The sequence below is a fragment of the Nothoprocta perdicaria genome, unplaced genomic scaffold, assembly GCF_003342845.1.
Source record: "Nothoprocta perdicaria isolate Ctin4 unplaced genomic scaffold, notPer1 scaffold_101, whole genome shotgun sequence".
Taxonomy (NCBI): domain Eukaryota; kingdom Metazoa; phylum Chordata; class Aves; order Tinamiformes; family Tinamidae; genus Nothoprocta; species Nothoprocta perdicaria.
Genome location: NW_020454106.1, coordinates 1415401 through 1440241, shown reverse-complemented (window position 1 = coordinate 1440241; position 24841 = coordinate 1415401). Strand labels below are relative to the sequence as shown.

Genomic DNA, 24841 nt, shown 5'->3' with positions numbered 1-24841 from the left:
CCTTCCCCTTCCCCTTCCCCTTCCCCTTTCCCTTTCCCTTTCCCTTTCCCTTTCCCTTTCCCTTTCCCTTTCCCTTTCCCTTTCCCTTTCCCTTTCCCTTTCATTTTGCTTTCTATTTTGAGAAACTTGCTTATACTTTACCCTTGGAAAGAGCGGCAATGTCTTCCAAGCAACCACGAGCCTTGGCTTCCCATAGCCTCATGGAAATGCCCAAACCCCCTCACAACCACAGAATGAGCCGTTTCAAAGGAATGTGATGATTTGCCAAGGCATTAGTGTCCCTGATGTGGAGAATATCCATCCTGGGAGGTGGCCTGGTGGCAATCATATGCATTGAGCCAGAGTACACTGCCCTTTCCTCCCTGTTTAAATGGAGACAGAAAGGTGATCTGCCAACTGTTTTCTCCTTAGCATTCTCAGTGCCCTCAGGATTAGGATGAGGATTAGCCTGACCCTCCATCAGGCCATCAAGAAGAGGAGAGGGAAGAGATCCACCTTCTTCTCCCACCAACCCATGGGGAGAAGGGGCAGCCCTAGGATGGAGAGTTTGTCTTTCAGTAACCTAAASTCCTGAGGCTTGTATAGCCCAATGAATAAAGGCAGTGTCCATCTTCTTATTTCTTCCTGGGAATGTCTGGAACACCTTGAAGAAACATCTCAGAGGGTCTCATGTGGCACGTGGTGTGGGCTTTGGGGCTGTACCACACTCACTTTCTTCCTTGGTGCCAGCGGGAGGAAGGGCGGCAGCTTCTGCGGGAGCTCCTGGGGTGGGAGCCCTTCGATGAAGTCTGGGACCTGCAACAAAGCATTCGGCTGGACATCCTCTACAACAGCATCATGTTCGCTGCAAGGAAAGGCCTATCCTGGGCAGCGGTGGCGACGGTCGGGAAGATTGCCGAGGAGCTCCTCGAGGAGATGAAAGGTGAGGAAGGGTCGAGCTGATGTGGTCCAGGCTGAGCTTTTTGTCTCTCCTGTCTGTACGAGATGGAAAGCTGAGAGGAAGCCAGCAACCTGAGGCCATCACTAGAAGAAATAACCCTGAATGCACCTTCTGTTTCCTCTGAGCATTCAGTACTTTGGTTGCACTTACAGCATGGTAATGGGCCCAGATCCAGCCATAGGGATGACCTCGTCCCATTTGGATAAGGAAATGAGGGATGTCTTTGGGGTAGCATGGGAAACCTGGAGATGTGTAGCAAACTTTGAGTCACCCAATCTAATGGAGAGGAAGAAATGTTTTCAGAGAGGTGCTTATGAAATACTGTAGGATGAGTAGCTCAAAATCCAGGCCGTAGCAGGCAGGTATTGCTTCCAAGAAGGACTATGATTTGCACTGTATGTAAATAAAGGTAGAATAGTCGTTGGTGGTTTGATAGTTGCCCCAGCTTGGGAACAACCCTGAGAATGAAGAGTTTGTTCAGAGCCATGGTTACTGGTGACACCAGAAACAGTCGTGTTCTGCTTTGTTCTGGGCTAAACGTCTGGGAGCGCAGCCCAGCCAAACAAGTCGGGTAGGGTTGCCGGTGTATTCATACCGGAGTGATTGATATGAAATCATGCCCTCACCCTACCTCCCAGTGAGCTGCTGAAGAGCTTCCCTGTTTTGTAATAACGATGACAACATCCATCCATCTCCTGCCAAACGGGGATCTGAGCTACTCCATGCACCTGGCCAGTGGAAGGTTGGAAGTAAGGGGTCTGCTCCCAGCTCTGCATGTGCTGTGGTCCACTGGAGCAGCTTGACCTAATATATACCATCAATACTGACATGTGTGAGAGCTTACTCCTTTTGAAAGCTTATCCATGGACATTTTCTTTCCCTAGAGGGGACATCCAGCCTGGAGGAAAGCACTTTACACTTTCTACTATCTCAAGGGACTTCTTAACTCAAACCATTCATGAGGCTTTCTGCTTTGCTATCAGATCCCATCTTGGCGTTTTACTCTTTTTCTCAATCATTTTCTCAATCTTTTCAAAGTATACCTAAAACTGTATCAGAAGTGAGAAGCCAAATCAAAGACTTAAACTTACATCCCATGTGTGACAGCAAAGAACATTCTGTTTTCTGTTTGTAATGACACCTTACGTTGCTTGAGATCACATGCTTCCTTGTATATCAGTTCTAGATATATATTCTCTGTTGCGGAAGAGTAAAACTAGAATGATGACACTAAAGCTGATAGAGCTACTGGGGTTTTATCAATCAACTGAAGTGAACCCAGAATTCACTTGCTTGTAAATATTGAGGGTTGTATCCTTACAGAACTTCATTTTTCATTGCTTTAGAGTTTCAGAGTGGGCAGAACTAGTCGGTAGATTAGTACTTGAAAATAACTGCAGTGTTGTGGCCGTTTATAAACATCATCAGGCTGTTTGTTTCTTGCCCCCACTTGCTGCCAAGAAATAAATTAGAGTTAATACTTTGCTTGTTTGCTTATGAGATAACAGTCACTTCACACCACTGGGTGTGCCTGGTGTGTACTTAGCACGGCTCTGAGTCCTGATGGGCAGTCACCTTTTGCTGCCGTGCTTGGTGTGAACTTCCTTAAAGTTTCCTTTACAGACACTATTGGCAGAGGAAAGCCTGCAATTTGGGACTTGTCCTAGGCTCTTGACAGAGTCTCTAGAACCACCGAGTTCTAGGCTCTAGAACCACAGAGTGCTACAGATCAGAAGGGTCTTCCAGAGGTCTCTGGTCCAGCCATCTCATTCAGAGCAGTATGAATTTAAAGTTAGATCCAACTTCAAAGTTATAGGTTATTCCTGAGAGTCTTGCCCTGCCATATTTTGAATATCTTCAAAGAGGGAAATCCCATTGCCTCCCTAATACTTCTTACAATTTTTGAGCATCCTGGTGATCTTTCTCTCCCTCCCTCCCTCCCTCCCTCCCTTCCTTCCTTCCTTCCTTCCTTCCTTCCTTCCTTCCTTCCTTCCTTCCTTCCTTCCTTCCTTCCTTCCTTCCTTCCTTCCTTCCTTCCTTCCTNCTCCCTCCCTCCCTCCCTCCCTCCCTTCCTCTCTTCCTTCCTCTCTTCCTTCCTCTCTTCCTTCCTCTCTTCCTTCCTTCCTCTCTTCCTCTCTTTCTTTCTCACTTTCCTTCCTTCTTTCCATCTCTCTCTTTCTCCCTTTTTCTCCTTCTCTCTCTCTCTCTCTTTTTTTTTTTTCTTTTTTTCTTTCTTTTTTTCCTTATGTCTGATCAAGATTCCTATTTTTGACATTGGTGTCCATTGCTTCCTGTCCTTTCACTATGGGCTTTCACAAAGAATCTGGCTCCACCTTCTCTACACCCTCCAATTAGGCAGTTGAAGACAGCAATAAGATTTCCCTTTAGATGTTTCTGCTGAGGACTCAACAGGCGCAGCACACTCAGTGTCTCCTTGTAAATCTTGTGCTCTAACACCTTACTTGTCTTGGTGACCCTCTGCCAGACTCGTTCCAATTTGTCAATGTCTTTCTTGCATGGAGAAGTCCAAAGCCAGATACAATACTTTGGCTATGGGCTCACATTCACATGTGCCAAATATTTCCATACTTCCATACAAAGATTAAGCCTCTGCTGTTTTGTTGGTTTGTTTTGCATTTCAGAACCTGTGCTGAAACTAGTTGTCCTTCCTTTTGGGTTCTTTTTTTTTAATCCATCTCCTTGTCATTTTTAAATTTCTTCCTACTTGAACTGATACATTTGAGACACGAATCTGACCTAGGTTAAGTGAGAAACAAGGATATTAGATCCTTCTATCCTGCATTCCCTCATTGAGAATGAGAAAGATGGAGTAGCTAATGAAAGAAACCAGGAGCAAAGCCACATCAACACAGCTCAGAAGGAGATGCCCACCTACAAGATGAGTGAAAGAACAATTATCTTCTTATCTTCTATCCAAGATTGAAAGAGGACAGGGAATGGCATATTTTCTAGGTACCAAGACATATGCATCTCCCTTATTTTTTGGAGGTGGACCGTGTCTACCACACTGGCAATGAGAGAACAAGACTTTGTGCTGATATGTGGCTAAGCCTGCTTGTCCACTGGGGATTTTATTAGCTGTGRAGCCATGGCTTTGTTTTGTGAAACAAAACTAAGATGTTACTAAGGCAAAATTCATCAGAGAGCTGGTGCCTCTAGCTGGATGGCACTTGGAACCCACAGGCCCTAAGCACCACATTGATGGGACAGAACAGAAGCAAATGTCCTAATCTGCCCTGGATTCGACCCTGCATAGGGAAGCTTGAGAGATTTGATCTTCTGACACTCCTAGAACTGTTTACTCATAAGATAATGCAGGCCTGTTCACACAAATTAGGGTTGGTCGCATTTGCATAATGCTGATTTCAAAGGTGACTTATTGTCACAGACAACTTGTTTCTACCGCAGGCTTTATCCATTTGACACATCCAATACGGGATGAGATCTCAGCCTAATTAAATTGCTGCAGGCTGGATTTTGAGGGGAAGGAGAAAGGAAAAGGGAAGCATGGCCTGAGAGGTAGCTGAGCACAACTACGTAACTGCTTCTGGATTGCTATGGTTAGACAGAATTTAGCAGAGGGTTAATAATGCAGGTGAAAGTTTTGTTGGCTACTGACTCTTCTGACTGCTTCTCCTTCTGAGAACATTAATTTAATAATAATTCATGCCTTATTTGTTTTGCAAATAATAAAATGTCAGTTATGGATCAAACAACCCCCAAACCTCCTTGTTCCCTTGACCCAGAGATCTTACAATCTAGTCATCCTCCTTGCAGAATTGTGGCCTTTCATTGCTTTCCTGACACTACACAAGATCAGGACACCTTTTTTTTTTCTTTTTTTTTTCTTTTTTTTTTTTTCTTTTTTTAAACATTCTCTTTGAAATAAAATCTATTCGGGGACATCCACTCCTTAACAATTTAGATTAAATTTTAATTAAACACCACTAAGAAATTAAATTTCCTCTTGCAATCAGCTGGGTCAGGAAGGGCCATAGGGCATTCTGACAAAGCTGCAAGCTTTTCTAAGCTTTCAAAGGGGAGGGATCTATGCTGATTCATTAATAATCAGCCCTTGAATAATGCATGTGATGCTAATGATAGACTGAAGTCCTGAGAAGGAGCCAGAGTGTACCTCCACAAATAATTTTTTGGAATGAAGGCAAATAAAAAACAATCTTTCAGTTTAAGAAGACTGGATGGAGWGTAAAACTGAGGATTTAGGGTGTGCCTGACAAATATTTGGAGGTGCATTTTCATGGATATTTCTGGATMTGCCTTTTGTGCTCTCTGTTACTGCATTTTTCTCCTGCCTCTCACCCTTGTAGAGGAACTAATGAAAAATAAGTCCTGAGACAACCTGTGCTCTCACACAAAATCGGAGACAAACACGGAAGGAAATCAGAGGCACTAATGGGATAGAAAGTGTGATAAATGTGTGAGACGAAGGGGAGACCATTTTGCAGAAAGCAAAATTTGGTTCTTAGAAGACCTCTGAGCTCTTTTTTCTCCATTGCTCTTGCATAGCTTGCAGACACCTACCCACAACTAGCTGCAACCRCAGCCCAAATTACCTAAGCCTGGAGTAACTTAACAGCTCCAGGGAGCTGAGGACCAAGCATTGCCTTGTGATCTCTTTCCGCTACAGCTGTCCTCTTCCTTCAGCGTTGGGGTGCAGCTGGTTCTTGGTGCTACGTGCAACTTTCCTGTGCAGCTGAACTTGGGTGTCTCTTCTGCCTGCTCCTTTCCTGCACGTCCCGGGGCAGAAATCATAGCACCTCATTGAGTTCTGGGTTATGCTGCTGTAAATCCAGGGTAGCTCTTTGTGCTTCGGTGGAGCTACCAAACGTAGATGTGGGTGTGATTAGGTGTTAAGGGGGTGCAATAAAAGGGAGGAGTAAACTGCAGCTGGCCTGCCTGAGTTCGCTTAAAATGAAGTAAATAAGAGGTAGTTCCAGTAAATCTTAGGGGGTTTCACTCAATGAAACCAGCATGTGGTCACAGTGAAGCTACATCCTAAACATATGTTGACTCAAAATTTCAGCCTTCTTAATTCTTAGTTTGTAGGATACTTCAGATCTTCAGATGAGGTACCCTACCTCAGTCTTCCTTTTTTTTTTTTTTTTTAATTTTATTTATTTATTTATTTATTTCTTGTTCTTCGTACCAAAGCTGGCAAGGGGCTTTGCTGGATCCTGACCAAGATACTCCAGCAGATTAGTTAAAATAGCAATATTCACACATTCAGTAAAACAACGAGGGTGGATCAGCAAATTTGGGTCTTATTAGCCACCCTACCTTAGTCAGCTGGTTAAGTCCAACTCTAATTCCCCTTCTACCTGTTATGGAGAATGACCTAAAGACTGGAGAATGGATAAAGGATGTGTTTTCAAAGGACAGGTTTTCCTGTCTTAAGATATCCAGACCACTTCTGGAGTGCCTCAGCCCTTGCCTTTGACTAGGGAGAACTTAAGCCAATCAGCTCAGCCTTGGGCTTTTAGGTCATATCTCTATTAGCTTTGCTAATAGAAGGAGGGTCACACAGCACCAGGACCGGAGCACTAGGCTGGCCTGGGATAATATTGGTAGTCGTGATGGATGAGGAATTCTTTCTCCTCTGGCGTCACCAGCTATTGTGMCTGTTTCAGCACTAATTACTGCAGAGACAGGTTTGTATTGCACTGTGCACGTTGAACAAACACTGCCCCCGAGCCTGTCCTTTCACCACTGTGTGCCACTRTAATGTTGATAACACAAGGATTTTGCCTCTTCCTTATTGATAAATGTGTGCAAAGCTGCTGGATTTGGGGAGCTGTTTATTACTTTTTTTTTTTTTTAATGTATGCACCTGGATACCTGCACATGTAGATTCCACTTTATTTGCAGAAAGATGGAGGGTACTTGGACACTTAACCCTTTCTTGTTCATCCAGTGGTATCCCTAAAGGATTTGCATGCCTGGGCAGAATAAGGTGTGCACAGGCAATTCCCAGCTGTCATTCCCTAACACCATTCCTGTGACATGACTCATTCATGAACACAAGCCTGAAGAAAGTCAAGGAGATGTTTCTCCAGATGAGCTCAGTGGACAYCAGGTTCCAAATCCCCTCGGAATTCAGGTCTTTCAGACATTTCCCATCAAAGAGCATCAAGGGAATCGTGCACTTAATCACCACATCAGTTTATTCAACACAACTTCTCCTCACTTCCCCAGTAGACTTGGTTGTGCTCTTGCCATGTGTTGCTGGAAGGACTGTGGATCTTTCTTGCTCGCCAAATATCTCCATGCCAATAACTTCATCTCCCAAAGCTCAACCGTTTACTGCAGACATTCCTCCCAAGAGGCACCAATCTCTCTCCAACTCATTATTGTCAAATTGGAGGAAACTGTAATAAGTGTGCATTTACCCAGCTCTTTAGGATTTTGCGGAGCATAACGGATGCTAAGTAATTAAACTTCCCTGTTCCCTTAAGGGAAAAATTATCATTCCTGTACAGCAGACATGTTAACCAGTGCTCACTGAGGTTAAGGGACTTGTCAAAGGGTATGTAGTGATTTGGGGGCAGAAGCAAGACTGTAATTGTCCCTGACTCACTCCATGGGTAATTATCGTCTGCCATTAACATAACTCAGCTGTAATGTTAGGAAAGGGATCACTATTCCCTACCATCTCCAAACATATGTAGTCCCCACACCTGATTTTTAGTACTCACCAATTCTGCAAACGTCATTTTGTTGGCTGAAATTGATAGAAAATTAGGCAATCTGAATTATTCTCTCAGTTTYGAGTATCATAGTTCTTTCTTTGACAAAAAGGAGCATTTCAGAAAAAACCTCTTACATTTTTCTTTTTTTTTTTCCTGAAAAATATCTATTCTCTGATTCTGTTTTCCTTTGTTTTTGTTTAATTGGAAGCAGTAATGTATCAGTCTTATGTATTTATTGCAACCTCATATTTTCATTCAGTAAGAAAACCTTGCTCACCAACTAATGTCAAAATTCTTTAGCAGACTTTATAATACTTTCAATATTTTTTAATAATCTTGGAGGAATATACTTTAAAAAATTAAAATAAGAAAGACATCTTTCTGTTTGGAAATGCTGCAAAATGACAGTAAAGTGGAAACCTCAATATTTCCTCACTATCTGTTATTGCCTCCATTGAACACTGCCCATATTGGGAAAGGACTATGTGATGGAAGCCCCATCTCTTTCCAGTTCTATTCCTGTTATACTCAGTCTCTAAACACTACCAAATCGCAAAGTTAGGTTTAACGTTTTTAAGTTGAGCATTGAGCTTGGATGGGTTAGGAACAGCCTCCAATATTAGAACATCCTCTAATCAGAAACTAAGAATGGTCTTTAGCTCCCAGGCAGTTTCTGGGATATCCATCCCAGCAATTCCCTTTTCTCTCCTGTCTATAAAGTCAGGTTTTCAAGCTGATGTCTACTCTATAGACATTAGAGGTGGGATTCAACTCACCTACTTTTAGGTGTCTCCGTTGAATTTTAATCCTGCTTCTGAACTTGGAATCATAAAAATGGTCCAGGTTCTAACCTTCTCCCTGCCAAATAACCCAATCCTTTAGTCTTGTAAGATGACTCCATGCTGAAAGCATCCCCAGTTTTWCAGGCTGAGAAATGAGGATGAGAAGAATGTTGTGATTTGCCCAAAATCGTGCAGCAGGTCATGGCACGACCAGAAATCGATGCCTGGAAGCCTGACCAGCCCTGAGTAATTCTGCATCATACAGATGTCATTTTGTGCGGAGCTCACCTCTAAGCTCGTCTTGCAGACCAGGAACAGTGCTCATGGTTTTTGTCCGTGTAGATTCTCTAATATCTAGTAATAGAGCTGAGCATGTGCTGTGATCCTATCATCAGAGACGGAAAATGTCTGCCTAGATGTTTTCAATTGAAATTGTCTGAGTTTCAGATCTTCGAAACATCTTCCACTCTCTCATTTTGGATTGAAACTGGCCAAAAGATTTCAAAGTAGTGGGGGGAAGGAGCATCAGACATAGATAGTAGTGAGACTGCAGAAACTACATTTCCATAGGAAACCAAGTTGTAAATATCCTTCATCACACACAGTCAAAACAGTTCCAAAGGAATTTTGACAGGATGTTATCTCTAAAATTAAGCTCTTAGAGCTTCATTTATTTTTTGAAGGTTGAGACTGTTTGCTAAACAAGAAAGGTTCGGAACTGGGCATTTTATATTTCCATTCTGTTCTCTTTAAGATGTGAAGATTAAATTGACTTCCAAACTGATACATCTGATTATTAAAAGGAATTTTAACTTGACTAAGAAACTCTCAGTTACAGCTAATAAAAAAGAGATAGGTATAGTTTATGAAAATATATTAAATTTTCCATTTTCTATAAATTTCTATAAACTCTGCAAGAGTTTGGATCTTGCTGTAAAAATTTGATTTGGTTTTTGTTTTTTAAGAAATAACAAATTAAAAAAAAATCAAACCAGCTCACTCTAATGGGTTAATCATCACTTTCTTTTTCCTTTATGTACGTGAGTCATTAAATATGAAAAAAAAGTGAAGAAGTTATATAAAATGTGTTTTCTCTCTAAGTATGTTTAAGGAGAACTAAGCTAAACCTAGAAGTTTCTTTTAAGTTATTTTTTTCTTGCTTAGAAGGATGTTTTCTGCAAGGAAATCGTCAATGGAAAATGTTTGACCAGCTGTACTCTTATCTTTATATCTGGAAACATATCCAATACATGGAAATCCCCACCTCACTTGAGTTTCGAGGGGGTGACTGGATTTTGTGTTCATGCTTATTTCGATATGAGTAAGTGTTTTAGTGTTTGCTTTTGTTTGCTATCCATCCACTCCAGCTGAAGGAAAAATACAGGAGAATTTCCACTTTTGCTAGGACAGARCACAATCACTCTGCAGGGATCAGAAATGTCTCTGCTTGTAAATCTTTGCAGTCCCCTGAATGAGGCCTCAGCCTTGGCTCCTTCTTCTGTCTTCTGGGAATTTTAATCTGGAGATTAACTTCCAGCCAGCAGGAAATAACAGAGACCTTTTTGGATGCATCTATTCGTCAGGTTCAAGACATAGGCTGGCCAGGAGAACTTAATCGTTCACATTGTCATTAACATAACCMTTGGCTTGGCTTTGGTCTGAGCCCACTGACACAAAGTCCCCAGCAATGGGTCAAGGAACATTCTTGGTACCTTGTTCAGGTGGAGCCACCTTGTTCTGAAGAGGATTTARCTCTATCGGCTTGGCCAGACCAGGCCAATTCACCACAAAAGTAGATCATGGATCCTGACCCTAGTTAGCCTTCCTGTAAACAATTGTCTGGATTCACCCTGGAGAGGTTTTCTTTCTCTGAAGACAATGACTCAGGTGCATCTTCATGCCATGCAGCAAAGTAGCAAAGGGAGGTTTCCTTGAGTGAATGCTGAGATACCAAACTGCACRTCCAACTACTTTCCAACTGCTTTACTAGTCATATGCCTCTAGGCAGAGTTTTCTGGGCTGTTGTGGAGAATCCTTAAGTAAGATTGGGTTAGCAGTTCTTTGGAAACAGCTGCCTCCCACCTTCTGCCCAGCCCAGGGAGAAATTGCAGGAAATGAAAATAGTAGTATTAATAATAACAACAACAACAATAAAAATAATAGTAACTAAGGTTAACAACAATACTAAATAGTAATAAAGGGGAAGAAGAAGTTAAGTTACTGATAGCTGCATCTTTTCAAAGAAAGAGTACCAAAAATGTTGCATATAGAACTCTTAAAGACTGTTGAAGCCTCATTTAGGCCTGCACTCACTCACCTTTATGCACATATAGTCTCTAAATTACCTTTTTTTCCTGTGGAGTCCCTGGAAATAGTTGTCCACCTCTGAAGAGCTAATAAGACCTTAAAAATAGGAGACTCTCTCCTGGAAGAGTCTCTTTCCCTTCATTGGGTTGAATCAATGAAGGGTTTCCCTTCATTGGTTCCTTTCATCTARGTCTCTGGAACCATTTTCATCTCTTTCCAGGTCTAACCATCTCCCAGGCCCTCAAAGTCTTCCATGAAAAGATCTCGGCATGTGAGCCGAAGCTGAGGCCACTGAAGCCGGGCATCTTGTGCGATTACTTTCTCAACACGTACTTCAAGCACTTCCACCTCTACCAGTTCCTGCTGTGCCACAAGAGGACGGTGCAGCAGAGCTATGCCACCCTGGAGGTCTGCGTGCCCCCGCATCCTCTCCCGCTGGAGGCTGGCGTAGAAGTAGAGGTTGAAAAACACCAGCAGCAAATTGCTGCCCTGTCAGCGGCTGAGACCCAAAAACGAACCGATGTGTTGCACCTCCAAAAGATGCTGAAGGCGGAGAAGGATATCAAGCTGGAGAAGGTGTACAAAAAGGTGGAAGACCCAAGTGAGAAGCTAGACAAAGAGGTAAAAGCCCCCTTTTTTTTTTTGAGAGAGAGACACTGTTAGGTGCAATAGGCCGAAGAGGCTGGAGGTGGCTCCAAGCCTCCGCCACCAATTCACTCTCTAGACTTGGGGCAAATCAGTTCAGCTATCTGCTTGTTTGCCAATGTTTCATGTATGAGATTGAGGGAGAGGATGAGACATGTCCAGTGGGACTTAACTTGGATATACAGAAATCTCTTTCTTTTGCCATGAAGTGCTATTGATTTGGGATTTCCTTTTTTTTTTTTCAWTTTTTTTTTTTTTTAAATCTTGCTAAGCTTTGGCTGCAGAAACTAATTTGAGAGTGACTACTCTACTTCCTCAGCAAAGCAACTCCTACTTGCCTCCCACAAAGAGGCTGTGGTGAAAGATCCTGCTGTTCTTCCAGGAGGACAGATATCAGTGATCAGTGGGAGCAGTGGGTGCATAAAATCTGTAGGATTTCACCTTTTTTTCATACAGTCTGGACTATATTGCTACTTCTGCTTCTAGTTCATCGCCTAGCCCGTGAAAATAATCTGAAAAAGAAAAAAAAAAACCAGAAAAGATGGAAAATAATAATAAAAAATGTTCATACATACACACACATACACATACAGACCTGCTTCAGCTTGCTTTACAGGTTCTCAGCCYGGGAGCAAATCACTTGGGAAATTTAATTAAACTTTAATGAGATACTTTGATTGTTGGGCCGTATGCCTAGTGGAATTAATGTACAATGAAGGGGCGCCTCGTCATGCTGCTGGCAATAGCTGGCAAGTTCATGTAGAGCGGAGCATGTCATCCTAAATCACCTTTTGAACTCGGGAAAGCAGCAGGGAAGAACAACCAGGAAGCCCTAATGGGATTTTTAATTACAGCAAGTCCCTTACATGTCAGTCCCCTACATTGAAAAAGAAACTTTCTCTGMGTTGCTTTGGGAGCTTTCAGGAGGCTGGGGGAAGCAAGGCATGCAAGATGGTGGTGGTGGTGGTCTGGGTTGATGGTTTTCTCCTCCTCCTTCCTCTGGAGTCAGCAGGGAAAGGTTTATAATGCAAGGCTGGTTTGGGAAGGACCATTCAACCTCATGTTATTCAARCAACCAGTTCCCATTTCTTTCTTCCTCAAAGATGAGCATCTGCCTTGAAAGAGGACCCATCATGGATTTGCTCCCATCCCATATGGGATCTCATACATCACTTCCTACCTTAATGATTCTGTGATAAGCTGTTGCACCAAGCTGGACCTGTGACTCMCACCCAACCCAGTGTATGGGGTCACAAAGAAACAGGGACATTGCACAGTCATCATAGTGTTCTTCACAGGACCCCTTACAGAAAGGATCCCTGTTTGAAAGGATTCCACTAGGCGTCCAGGGGCTGAGTCCCATATGCTGGGAGAGAAGAGAGTTGGAGGGTTTACAAAGGAGAATTTTAGGATAATTCAGTTTGGATGGGACCTCTGGAGATCTCTAGTCCAACTCCCACTCCTTGATTAAAGCAGAGACAACTAGAGCAGGTTACTAGAGCAGCACCTTGTTGGGATGAATTTTCAATAACCTCYGGAGATGGAGAACCATGGCCACACTGAGACCTTGTCCCCACGCTTAACTACTTCCAGAATTTCACTTACCACAACTTCTGTCCCTTGTATTTTATTTTACCTTTGTATATCTCTATAATGATACTGTCTCTGTCCCCTCTACAGTTTCCCATTAGGTATCTGAGCCTTGTCTTCTCCAAACTAAGCAAGTTCTTTCAGACTCTCTTTACACACCATGTGTTTCAGGAGGATTACCCATCCTGGTAATCTGGATTCATTCCAGTTTGCCAGTAAGAATCAACTCTAAAAGGAGAAATCACAACTTTTCTGTGTTTCTGTTTGCTTCATTAGAGATTGGAGTCCTTAGTGGAGGAGGTAATAAGAGCCGAAGCAGAAACCACACGTGAGATCTTCCAGGCTGAGATCCAGGCCACCTTTGAAATCCTGGAACTGAGACTCCAAAAGAAGATGTTATCCTTGAAACCTCCTGTTTCTAATCTTCCTCCTCTTGTCCCTGATGTCCGAACCAAGAAGACACCTAAACCTCGAGAAAGAAAAAAGAAGAAATAAAGATATTTTGGCTTGTGTGGCACCTGGTGGAAATTCTCCAGAAATATTCTTTGGTCATGGATTATCCTTTTCCGGTCTCTGAGTTGACTTTTTTGACACCACCTACTGCTGCTCTTTTTCTCACTAGATTAAATAAAGTTTAAAGAGCTAACGGCAAATGGATACAGCAGATAGATAAACCTTGATGGAGACTGAAGGTGGAAAAGAGGAAAAGTTATTCAGTTGAATGCCTCCTGCAGCTACTTTCTAAAGYTGAGAAAATTAGCACTTCCCCAGACAACAGCCGAGGTGTCCTCTGAGACACCTCTGAGAAATAGAGAAGGTTTTAGCTCTCTTCAACATCCTCAGACAACATAAGGCATCCCTAGAGATCCAAGTTTGGAAATACGGTGCCACTCTGTCCTCACTCAACACCAGCGTTGCAAGAGGCAACTTGTCAGCAGCATATTGCTGATGGGAGAGACTTTTTTTTAAGCTCCGAGCCTCACTTCTAGCATTTGTCAGCAAGGTAAGAAATAGCAGCAGTTCTCACTGCATGGACACTGAGAGGACACTGTGTTTATTTGGAGGTCCAAATGTGAAAGTTTCACGAGGGACTTGTTATTCTTCAAATCACGATGAACTTCTGGGCATATTCCAGTCACTGGTGTCACACCCAAACTCCTGGCCATTGATAAGTCATAACCTCCTGACTCTCAGCTATCGCAGAGACATGGAGACGTTGGTGTGTATTAAGGTCCTCAAATTGTAAAGAAATGGGTGCTGAAAATGGGAGCTGAAAGTGGCAATGGCTCCATGGAAATGGGAAACAGAAGAGTTCACAAATGATCCTGCAGTGTGGCAATGCAATGAATGCCTTTCACTGCTCARTCACATCACAGCATCTCATGCAGCTTCAGCTCTCTTGGCACCTGGAGGGAGCAGGGAGGTTGCACAAACATGCTCGAGTCTGGCATTTCCTAACACTGGAGCACTCAACTGTGCAACTGTAATACACTTCTCTAGCTATCGTGCATGTGGGGGCAGGGAGGTGGGAAGGCTCTCTAAGGTTTTAAAGAACCTAGCAGACAAATCCACCCAAGTCCTGTCCTGTGGCATTATCCAATGGCCCCTGTCTGCATTTATACTCATAATGAATAGGTCGGGATCTCCTCTCCATGCGCTCCTCTATGATCACCCTTGTTTTAGTAAACTCTCTAGCATGATTTTGACCCAAGCCAAACCAAGGTTTGGGTCTGGTTCAGTCAGTCATTCCCAGTCAGCACTTTGGATGCTGTCATCTTTTGGAAACTGAGAGTTTAAACCTGCATTTAACACTAAGGACCTGCACTAAGGACCCCCCCCTGCATGTGCAGGGCGGTTGGACTGGATGATCTCTAAAGGTCTCTTCCAACCTTAAGGATTCTAAGGATGGACCAGCTGGACTCAGGCTTAGATAAGAGGTCCTGGGCTGTTTTTTTTTTACCAGCATAGATGCATCTACATGAACTATCAGGGCATCAGAKATGGTTGTTGCCTCCTTGAACCAGCTCTGAAGGGGCCACAGGAGGCATGCTGCCCCACTCTTCTGACCTAGTCTCTCATTGGCCACCCAATCCCTTCTTTATCCTGTACAGTCTGTCCTCATCCTGCCTTTTTCCTGGACATCTACAGTCTTGGGTTGTATCACAAGGTTTGTCATCCCAGCATGGCCCAGTAGGTCTCAGTCTCACTGCTTTCCCTTTCCTAGGCTGGTCTCCACTCCTAAAGGTCCTTTCCTCTACTTCAGTCCTTTTTTTTTTTTTTTCTTTTTATCTATCTTCCTCCTCATCCAATATATTTCAATCATGCTGCATCCCTTCAAACAGTGTCCCAGCCCTAGTCTTCAGTGCCAAATCAAGATTGCCCACATCCGTCCTCTCCTTTCTCGGCTGTTTCCTCAGCCTCTTTCACCAGCTAGTCCTGCTTCTGTCCCTGGCACCCCAAATTATTGTCTCCCCTCTCCCACACACCACCCACTGTCCCTCAGTATCTCCCCTACCCACTATCCCCCTAAATAATTGTAGTTTAAAGCTGTTGGAACTTGATAATACATAAGTCCCCCTTTGCAATACCTCCCCACCAGTGCTTAACAAGTCTTCTTGGAAGGAATAATGAACAAATCAAGCCTTCGTGCTTGTTAACCAGCACCTAGAGAGGAAGACTGGAGCTCTTCAGACTAGAAAAGAGAAGACTAAGGAGGTGGGATGTGATTTATGTCTGAAAAGTCATAAGTAGCTTGGAGAAGATAAATAGGGAATCATGTAACCTAAGAAAAAAAGGTGCCAAGGGAACCTGGAAAATGGGAGGATCAAGCCAACAGAAGGAGGTGATTCTTCTCATAGAGTGTGGATGAATACCAAAATTTTGAACCCACAACCAAGGAAATGTGCAAAGGAAAGTCCCACTGGAACTGGTTCAACACAGAGATCTCTCTTCTGCATCAAAGTCTGAGCTGAAAACTGTCCAAAGTGGGAGCATTTCTGAGCTGCATCACACTTTTGCCCCATTTAATACTCATCTTCAGACACACCTTCCTTGCCACTATCAGAAGCAAAGTCACAGACTGTGCTGGCCTTGGGTCTGGCCTAATGTAAGTTTATTATATACATCATATCTCCTATAAATGAGAAAAGCAGAGTAGGGAACACCCCTATTCTGGGCCACGGTGGGCTCAGCAACAAACTACACCTTGTTTTTCATCTCCTCRGGAGAGGGCTGAGTCATGATAACCTTTGTGGTACCATGTGATGCCCAAGAAAACAGCGGTTCCCAAGAACAGGAGCAGCCCCTTAGATCAAGAGCAGTCRCTAAGATCAGGAGCAGTGCCCAAAACATCTGGCTGGGGAATCCAATCCCCCTTCCCTGCTGGCTAGGAGGGACCCGCTGTCTCTTTGCTGCCTGGTGCCATCCGTCTCCTTGCGCGCCGGGAGGCCGGGACAAGGAGCCGGCAGGATCATGACTCAGCCCATCAYGTGGTTTCCTTTCCTTCCTGCGCCGCCTTCTGATGTTTTGTTCCTTGTGAAGCTCTGGGGGCCAAGCGCTGCGGCAGCAGGCATGGGAGCTCCTAGAAATCAAAGGCAAAGATCAACATCTTGGGCTTGGGGAGCCTGGGAGGGTCCCGGCTGGCTGGGGTGGTGGCGGAGGTTTCTTGGTGGGGGGACGGGGAGCAAGAGCASAAAGGACATGGGAGTCCTTGACTTGTCCTGTAACAGGCACAGGTCATGTCCCTAGCATGGTATTTTTTAACCCCTAATTCTTCCTGTGTGACGTCCAGGTCCTTCTTCCATCCCTGGGGCACATTGGGTGCCTAAGGTGCCAAGGAGGAGGAAGAGAAGGGTTTTCTCCCCTCTCCTTATTTCTGTCCAGGGTCTCTTGGGTTTCTCTYTCTGTCCCACAGGGTGGAGAACATGACCCCAGACTGTCCCTACTGTGTTGAAATGGAAGCAAATAGGGGTGAGAGGCCCTGAGGATGTTCACTCTCACGACCCATCCTGGAAAGGAATTTCTTGGATATTCTCTACTTTCAGATTTTTCTCCTTTGATGTGAAAAATGAAGCTCTCAGTGACCCTGACAGATCTGGAGAAGCATTGCTTGGGCACCGTCTCTGTGGTGGKGTCTCATCCCAGTTCTTGCAACACCCTGAGTGCAAGATCTTGTAGAGACATCCCAAATCAGAATCATGGCTTGCAAAGACAAAAAGTGATTCCTGGTCTGTAGTCTTCTAGGGAGCCCATGGTGGTCCTAATGATGAGTAGAAAAAAAGAATTTCTAAAACTTTAAAGATTACCACCATGCCCAAATGTACTGAAAGTGGAAGAGCCTGCAAGKTTTTCACCAAGAAAATGCACTGTGTGATGAGCAGGTCTCTCCCTGTCCTCTCATGCAAAGAAGGAAAGCTATTGCTTGCGTTGTACAAACACCTGATCCTTAGCTCATTTTTTTTCCCAGCAACTGCTTTTCCTGCCACTAACCAAGACTAGTTTCAGTCCCTTGAGGAGAAGCATGGTCCCAAGTATGCTCCTAAAAACATAATGCATACCTGTGCTACAAAGTGCTAACTTATGCCCATGAGCTCCACTCATAGGGCACAAGCTGAGGGTGATGAGTCCTCCAGGACCTGTGCTCCATGATGAGCACATGAAGGGGAGTGTGGAGACCTCATAAGTCTTTGGGATTATCCTTCTCCAGAGATATCTCTGAACATGTGCCAGCTTCCAGGCATCAGGAGGATTTTGGCTTGGGTTCTGTGGAGCCCAAGACTACTGCAGGTGCTCCAAAAGAAAAATGACTCCAGCTAGCATTGGATTTTACTGACGCCTTGCAGAAGGATGGAAATTTGTCCATGTGAGAAGATTCCCCATTTGTCCTATTCGCTCCAAACCYGCTGTGCAACTTCTCCATCCTCCTTAATTGGCTGGGCTGTCAGTCCAGACACAGCTTTTCTACCTGCAACCTTCTTTCAAAGCCTCCCTGGGGAGCAGAGATGGGCACGAAGCTGAGCCCAGACCTGGAGACAGAGCAGTTGGAGCTGGTGTCCTCAGCTCCTACCTCAAAGGGACTCTCTGTCCCAAACCTACATGCTGGGAGAACTGAGCAATGATTTATTGAAGGCTGGTTTTCATTCAGGTGATGCCTATGGGGCAGAGAGAAGCGACCCTCTAGGTTTGGAAGTTCCGTCTCCAGGTGAGGAGGAACTTCTTTACTGTGAGAGTGACAGATCAGTGGAACAGGCTGCCCAGGAAGGTTGTGGAGTCTTCTTCTCTGGAGGTCTTCAAAACCCGCCTGGATGCCACCCTGTGCCCCRTGCTCTGGGTGTGCCTGCTTGAGCAGGAAGGTTGGACTAGATGATCTCTAGAGGTCCCTTCCAACCTTGAAGATTCTGGGATTCTGTTTGGCCAAGTGGAATGACAATGGAGCAACTCCGTATTGACTCCAGCTCCCCCTGCCTTCATCCCGGCACCTTTCTACCCCAGCCCTGAGGGGAGGGACATGCACCCCAGTGTCCACAGCCCTCCTGCCTGCACCTTCTCTTGCATCGCCCTGCATCACTTGCAGCACCCTGCAGGTGCATTCAGCACCGGCACCCTTGCCTGTTTTCCCCTTCCCCCTGTTTATTCTCCTGCACGTAGCACTGGAGGAGCCGTCAGATTGCCCAGAGGGAGAAGTTATTTTTCCTTGACATAAACAGCCAGGCTTTTCCTCGGCCCCTTTGCTTGAAACCTGGAGGTAGGACCTGGACTCATAACATCCGGCAGGAGGGGCTGTCCTTATCAGCCAGGAAACACTCAGCTCCAGATACATCCTCCCCTGCTCCCCACACCAGAAGCGGCTCCCATTGGCAGCGCGGTGCAGGAAACCACTCAGCAGCTTGTCCCATTCCCTCCTCTGCAGGGAAGGCAGGGAGGGCCGGATCCTGCCCGGCATGCTGGAGCGGAGGTGGCTCCGCTTACGATGCCATGGGATAGGGRAGTGGGAGCAAGGAGAGACCCAGGGAGAGGGTGCACATGCATGAGCAGGATGGTGTTGTTGGGGGCATAAAAAAAGGGTTTGGGGGGAGTTTTGGGCTCCTTTATCATCTATTTGCTGGGTGACTGTGGTCTCCTTACCCCTCTCTCTGCTTCCATTTCCCTCCCTGGGTATTTGCATCCTTTGGGTAAAGTGGCAACCTCTCCCATGGGATGAAAAGCCACAGTGCCTGCTTAGACACCAGGTGGATGTTTCACCTCCCATTTCACCTCCCAGCCTGTGGTCTCCTCCAAGGCTTCCCCATCCCTCTGTCCCAATGAGATGCTGTCCCCTTTCCCACCACTCCAACAGCTCCCACCTCTGGAGAACCTGTCTGTGGAGGTGCGCAAGCTATCATCAGCACCAAGCACTGCCCCAGTGCATGGTTCTTGCTCTTGCTACACCCAATAATGCTCTTTTGCAACAGGAAAATCCCAGGTCAAACCACCCCCTTCCAGGAATTTCTTGCCCCTCTCTTGCCATCTCGCTATTGGGTGATATGGGGCCAGATGATGAGGTCCTCACAGACAAGCTRCCCCCACCAGGAGCTGGAACAAAATTTGGGCTTCATCGTTCTGGGAGAAGAAGCACCACCTGCTCCTTGTATTTGAAGGAAATGGCCAAAGCAAGACAACGCACGACTGGCCCTGAGCGCAGGGCTATCCAGGAAGGTGACCTCATCCCGGCTCCCCATGGCCCGTGCCGCCACCTGGGCTCTGCACGGGGATGGACACAGGAGGACCAAGGGCTCGTGCCCCGGCCACCTCTCGGGCCAGGAAGGTCTTGTCCATGTCCAAACCAGGCCATGGCTTGAGGTCATTGCGGCCCTGGTTTGGGCTGCTGTGATTTCCCAGCCCATGCCAGAGAGCACAGCCCACAAACCACAGGACTTCCCGCAGAGTGGGGATGTGATGGGTACCAAAACTGATTTATAAAAGGCTCCTTCTCTGTGAGGAGAGAAATTTGGAATGACCCTAAGTTTGCTCTTCTAAAGCACTAAATTAAAAAAAATATATATTTTTATACATATTTATATTTATATTTATATTTATATTTATATTTATATTTATATAAATGTGTTTTGACTTGGGTGAAGCTGGGAGCAATCCACGTCATGGCATTTGCCACTGTGCCCAGCCCTGCTGCCACATCCCGTCTGGGCTCCTGGTGTCCCAGCCGCTCCCCACGGCGCTGGGTGTGATGCCGGATCCATCTGCGGAGCCCCGGCTCCCAGGGAGCCGCCCCTCGCTTGGCTTTGTCTCCCAATCCCAGCTCCTGATTGGGACCTGCAGTGCTGGCTGTGGCGCTCAGCACGGGGTGACACAGATCCACCTCACCTCGTGMGGCTCTGGGACCGACAAGCAGCGACAGGTCCCACTCGCAGGAGTCACCTGGGGTTGAGGTGTCGCCTGGAGCGCAACGCGGCTCCGTGGCTTTCTGACACCAAAGGGATGCACAAATAGACCCTTTTCCCCCGGAAAACGGACTTGAGAGTGTTCCCTGCATGCAAGGCATGTCTAGTGGGTGCCGGTCACCTGTGGACTTTGGGATGTTGCAATCCACAGACCGAGCATTTGCAGCCAGGGCTGGGATCCCACCACGTGCAAACATTATGGTTGGARTCTGGCCAGGAAGGGATAGCTGCTGGTGTCCAGACCTAAAGCAATAGCTCTGGAGACACACTCAGGTGCTGGGAGCATCCCTTGGCCCTGGAACACCACCAGGGCTCATGGATGGAGCAGTGTGACTGCTCCAGTCCCACATACAGGATCAGTGCTTACACTCATGCATCCCCAAACAATCATCAAGACTCACACTTTCGGTGACCTTGGGCTCCCAGAGACAGAAATAAGTGGAGGTAACCCAGACTTTTGGTTGGGTGGTAGGGTACTTTTGGGTTGGCCAACCTCTAGAGTTGGCCAGCATGCATGGGCACTCACCACACGGTGCTTAGGAAACTCGCTCCTTGGCTTTTTCTGGACTGAGCAGGTTGGCTCAGGGAATCTGTACCAGTTGCATCTGGGTCAATGGCTCATGGTCAAAGCTTGACCTAGCACCCAACATCAGGCTATGAAGCTGGTCCACAAGAAGCTTCAGGCCAGGTCTGGAGGAGGCCTGCAAGGTCTGCGCACCTCTCTGCTAGCCAAGCCTGAAGGCACTGCCTGGCCACCAGCATCTCAGGTCACCAAATTCCATCTGTCTCAAGTCTCGACCCGCATTTGGTCAGCAAGGACCCTTCAACGGGGTCCTAACATGTACTGGAGAAAACAGCCCTAACTAGAGTCAAAAAAATCACACTCTGGAGACACACGCTCACCCCAAAACCAGCAACATCATTTGTGTCCATGGCAAAGTTCACATTAACCTCCTGACCCGCATCGAGGCAGCCCTCGGCATTAAGGGGCCCCATGGTAAGAGCAGGATCTGGCCCATTAAAGTGATTTTCTACCCATCAGATGCAGTACGAAAAGGAAAGGCATATTCAGCTCCTGCTGCTCGCTAGAAAGCAGACTACAACTTGTGAAGATAGCCACAGATCTTTCTTTTTATTTTATTAAAAAAAAAAAAGGGAGTAGAAAAGTTTGACTGAAAATACCAAAAAAAAAAGCACTCTCACAAGAAACATTTCTCCTTTGAAAACTCTGTCAATAGCTACAGCGATTATTTAAATCGTGAAACAATCAGTGTATAAAAACACATCTATTTAAATTAAATATTTTATGCAAACTCGTATCCACACTCATTCAAAATGCAGAGAGCCACACACACACACACAAAAGATGGAATGTATTAGCTTAAAACCTGTGAAATTGYGGGGTTTTTTTTAGTATTATTTGCAATTATTATTAATACATGTTCAGGACTGAAACCAGAAAAAAAATAATAAAAAAAATAAAAAAATAAAAAATCATAGCCGTGCTACTAACTAATCATTACCAAGTGCCATATAGTAAACACTAAGATTAATCATATCATATAAGTGATTTAAAATAAAGCTTCATCTTTACCAAAAGAAGGAGAACTCTTAGCAATACAAAAATCCGAGGGAAGGGGGAAAAAATAAAATAATGGGCCGTATAAATCAAGGTACAGGTTTTATTACAGGCAATAACACAGCCCAGCTCGGGGCGGCGTCGGGCCCCGCATCTCCAAACACAGAAGAACCATCTCCACTGCTTCATCGCCTCTCTTCCAAAGTGCTCATCCCAAAAAACGTTCCCAGCCCAGGATGGCGGCCGGGACGTGGATCCCGGCCGGTGGCGGTGCCGGTTTTGAGGGCGCTGGGAACGAGCGCTTCCTGACACCGGGAATGCCGCCGGATCCCTCCTTGTGGCTCCACTCCCTCCCTGTGGCCGCAGCTCCCCRGCACAACCAAACCTTGGCTTTTTCTCCAACCCCCCCCAAATCCATCGCTCCTCYGCTCCCCGCCTTGGGATTTCAGGGATGCTGCCGCCCTCCTGGCRCTGGGAAAAGGGAAGCGGCCGCAGCGCAACCCGACGCTCGACGCCCACCGACATCCCGGCGGCAGCTCCGGCTCCCGGCCACGTCCCTCCTCATCCAGCCGGGGGGGCTCCCGGCGGCCTAGGAGACGCTGTAGTGGTTGTAGTAGGTGGCCGTGGCGTCCGCCAGGACGGAGATGAGGCTGTTCTCGGAGGCGCCGGCCGCCGGCGCCGCTGCCCCGTGCCCGCCGTGCTCGCCGTGCCCGGGGCTGTTCAGATACTGGTCGAACTCGTCGCGGTCCATGTCCCCCAGCAGCTCCGCTTGGCTCAGCTGGTCCAGGCTGTCGAAGCTTGGGTGATGCTCGGGGGGCGGCGAGAGCTGGCCCAGGTGGCCGGGGAGGTTCTGGGGGTGCTGGACGGGGTGGAAAGCGGGCGCGTAGTAGCCGGGAGGAGGAGGAAGGGCCGGGCAGGCGGCGGCTGGGGGCATCATGCAGGCGCCGAGCGCGTGGGGGCTGCAGGGCAGYGAGGGCGCCGCGTACTCGGGCGAGAAGGGCGCTCCGGCCAGGTGGGACCGGTGGTGCTCCTCGGCGCACGGCGACGAGAAGAAGCTCTGCTCGGCGTCGAGGGCGTCCAGCGGGGACATCTCCGGTGGCGTGGGCAGCCCGTAGGGGTAGGTGTCCACGTTGGTGGTGCCGTTGCCGGACGGGGCGTCCCGGTACCCCCGCGCRGGCGGCAGGAACTCACCGGGCGCCTCCTTGTCGCCGGGGACCCGGGTGCCCGTCCGCTTGTCCGGCACGGCGTTCTGGTCCCGCGCGAGGCCGCCCAGCAGGAAGGCCGGGTCCACGCGCTTGCAGATGCGCTTGACCTGCTTCTTGCGCCGCGGGCGGTACTTGTAGTTGGGGTAGTCTTGCATGTGCTTCACCCGCAGCCGCTCGGCCTCCTCCACGTAGGGCCGCTTCTGCGCCAGGCTCAGCGCCTTCCACGACTTGCCTGCAAGGGAGAAGGGAAATTGCCCTCAGCGCCGCTCCGGAGTGTGCAAAGGGATGGAGCTCCAGGCCGGGGCTCCGTGACACCCAAATGTACCCGAGACAAACGTCCCAAGTGGCGCCAAGGACTTTGTCAGGTCCCCGGGCACGGGACAATGGGATCGATGATAAAGGGGCTGCAAAAATTACAGCAGCAAGCGGAGACGCTGCCTGGAAAACCTCAAACCACCTCCCCAAGAAAACCCAAATCAAAACCAAACCAAAACAAAAAAAGTCTGGAAAAAAAGCACTGCAAACACTATCCAGAAAAAAACACCACAAAATTGTCCGGAGAAACACCAGCTTGGGGCAAGAACGGATGGCGAGGCTGTGTTGCAATACAGAAGATTTTTCTYGGACTGTTTGGGCTGGTTTTCTCTTTCTTTTTTTTTCCTTCTTCCCTCTCAGTTTTGTAAAAGAAAATGGGAAGRGGGAAAAGTAAGGAGGAGTGGATGGATGAGAGGTTGGGAATGAGTCTATACTAAAAGCGGGTGGTGACTCCCAAAARGAAACAGCAGGACCCGCTTCTGCCTGGCCCAGAAGCACTGGGGTGGGTCGAGTGGTTGGGGACAAGCGAGTCTTCAAGGAGAGGCAAAGAAAATTTGGGAGTCTCTCCTTGTGCTGCCTCCCAGAAGAGGCCTGGTGGGTGCTCGGTGCCTGCAGGGTGCTGGCGGGGGGCACCCCTTCCCCCAGGATTTGCACCCGTTGGGGTTTGCAGCCCATGGGRCAGCAGGGTGGGTGCACGGGGACCTGCACACACAAGTATCAGACTTGGGCAACCTTTGCCCCCTGGAGCACCTATCCCTGGAGCGCCAGACCAGGACAGGGGCGACCGTGTGGGTGCATTGGAGCCAGGCAGGATCTGCACCCTGGAGGGTGGCGGGGTGCACGGTCTGCACCGCAAAGGGTGGCCAGGGGGGTGCACGGCTGCCCACGCACGGGGTACGAGACCTGCACACGGGTTGCACCCATTGGGGTGGCAGGGTGGCTGCAGGCGCCGGGCAGCTTTTGCACCCCGCTGGGTGCCCGGGTCTGGCCCGGGGGCACATTCTGCGCCCCGCGCGGGGCTCCCCCCACGTCCCCCCCACCGCCGCCGCTCCTCACCGAGCATCTTGCTGAGCTCCGCGTTGTGCAGGTCGGGGTTCTGCACGGCCAGCCGCTTCCTCTCGTCCTTGGCCCACACCATGAAGGCGTTCATGGGCCGTCGGATGCGGCTCTCGGCGCCCTTGTCGGCGCGCGCCGGCGGCGGCAGCGCCTCGCCCGCGCCCTCCAGCCGCTCGGGCCACGACGGGAAGGGTCCCAGCAGCGCCGACATGACCCCCCCCGCCGCCGCGGACCCCCCACCACCACCCCCGGCGCGGC

The 24841-nt window shown here is 47.5% G+C and overlaps 2 protein-coding genes across 2 annotated transcripts in view; one reads left to right on the top strand and one right to left on the bottom strand.

Moving 5' to 3' along the window:
* The window catches only part of CUNH8orf74 (chromosome unknown C8orf74 homolog), a 13937-nt gene extending 450 nt beyond the window's left edge, over nucleotides 1–13487 (top strand). The window contains exons 2-4 of the mRNA XM_026040993.1: nucleotides 730–922; nucleotides 10978–11378; nucleotides 13269–13487. Of these exons, the coding sequence (XP_025896778.1) occupies nucleotides 730–922; nucleotides 10978–11378; nucleotides 13269–13487 (813 nt within the window). The remainder of the gene's footprint in view (nucleotides 1–729; nucleotides 923–10977; nucleotides 11379–13268) is intronic.
* An 8960-nt stretch (nucleotides 13488–22447) lies between these two features.
* SOX7 (SRY-box 7) lies at nucleotides 22448–24794 on the bottom strand. Its single transcript, XM_026041305.1, has 2 exons — nucleotides 24584–24794; nucleotides 22448–23444 (listed from the first exon to the last, which is right to left on the bottom strand). Exons 1-2 carry the CDS (start codon nucleotides 24792–24794, stop codon nucleotides 22597–22599), a joined length of 1059 nt encoding a protein of 352 aa, XP_025897090.1. The 3' UTR covers nucleotides 22448–22596.
* Nucleotides 24795–24841: the final 47 nt, after the last annotated feature.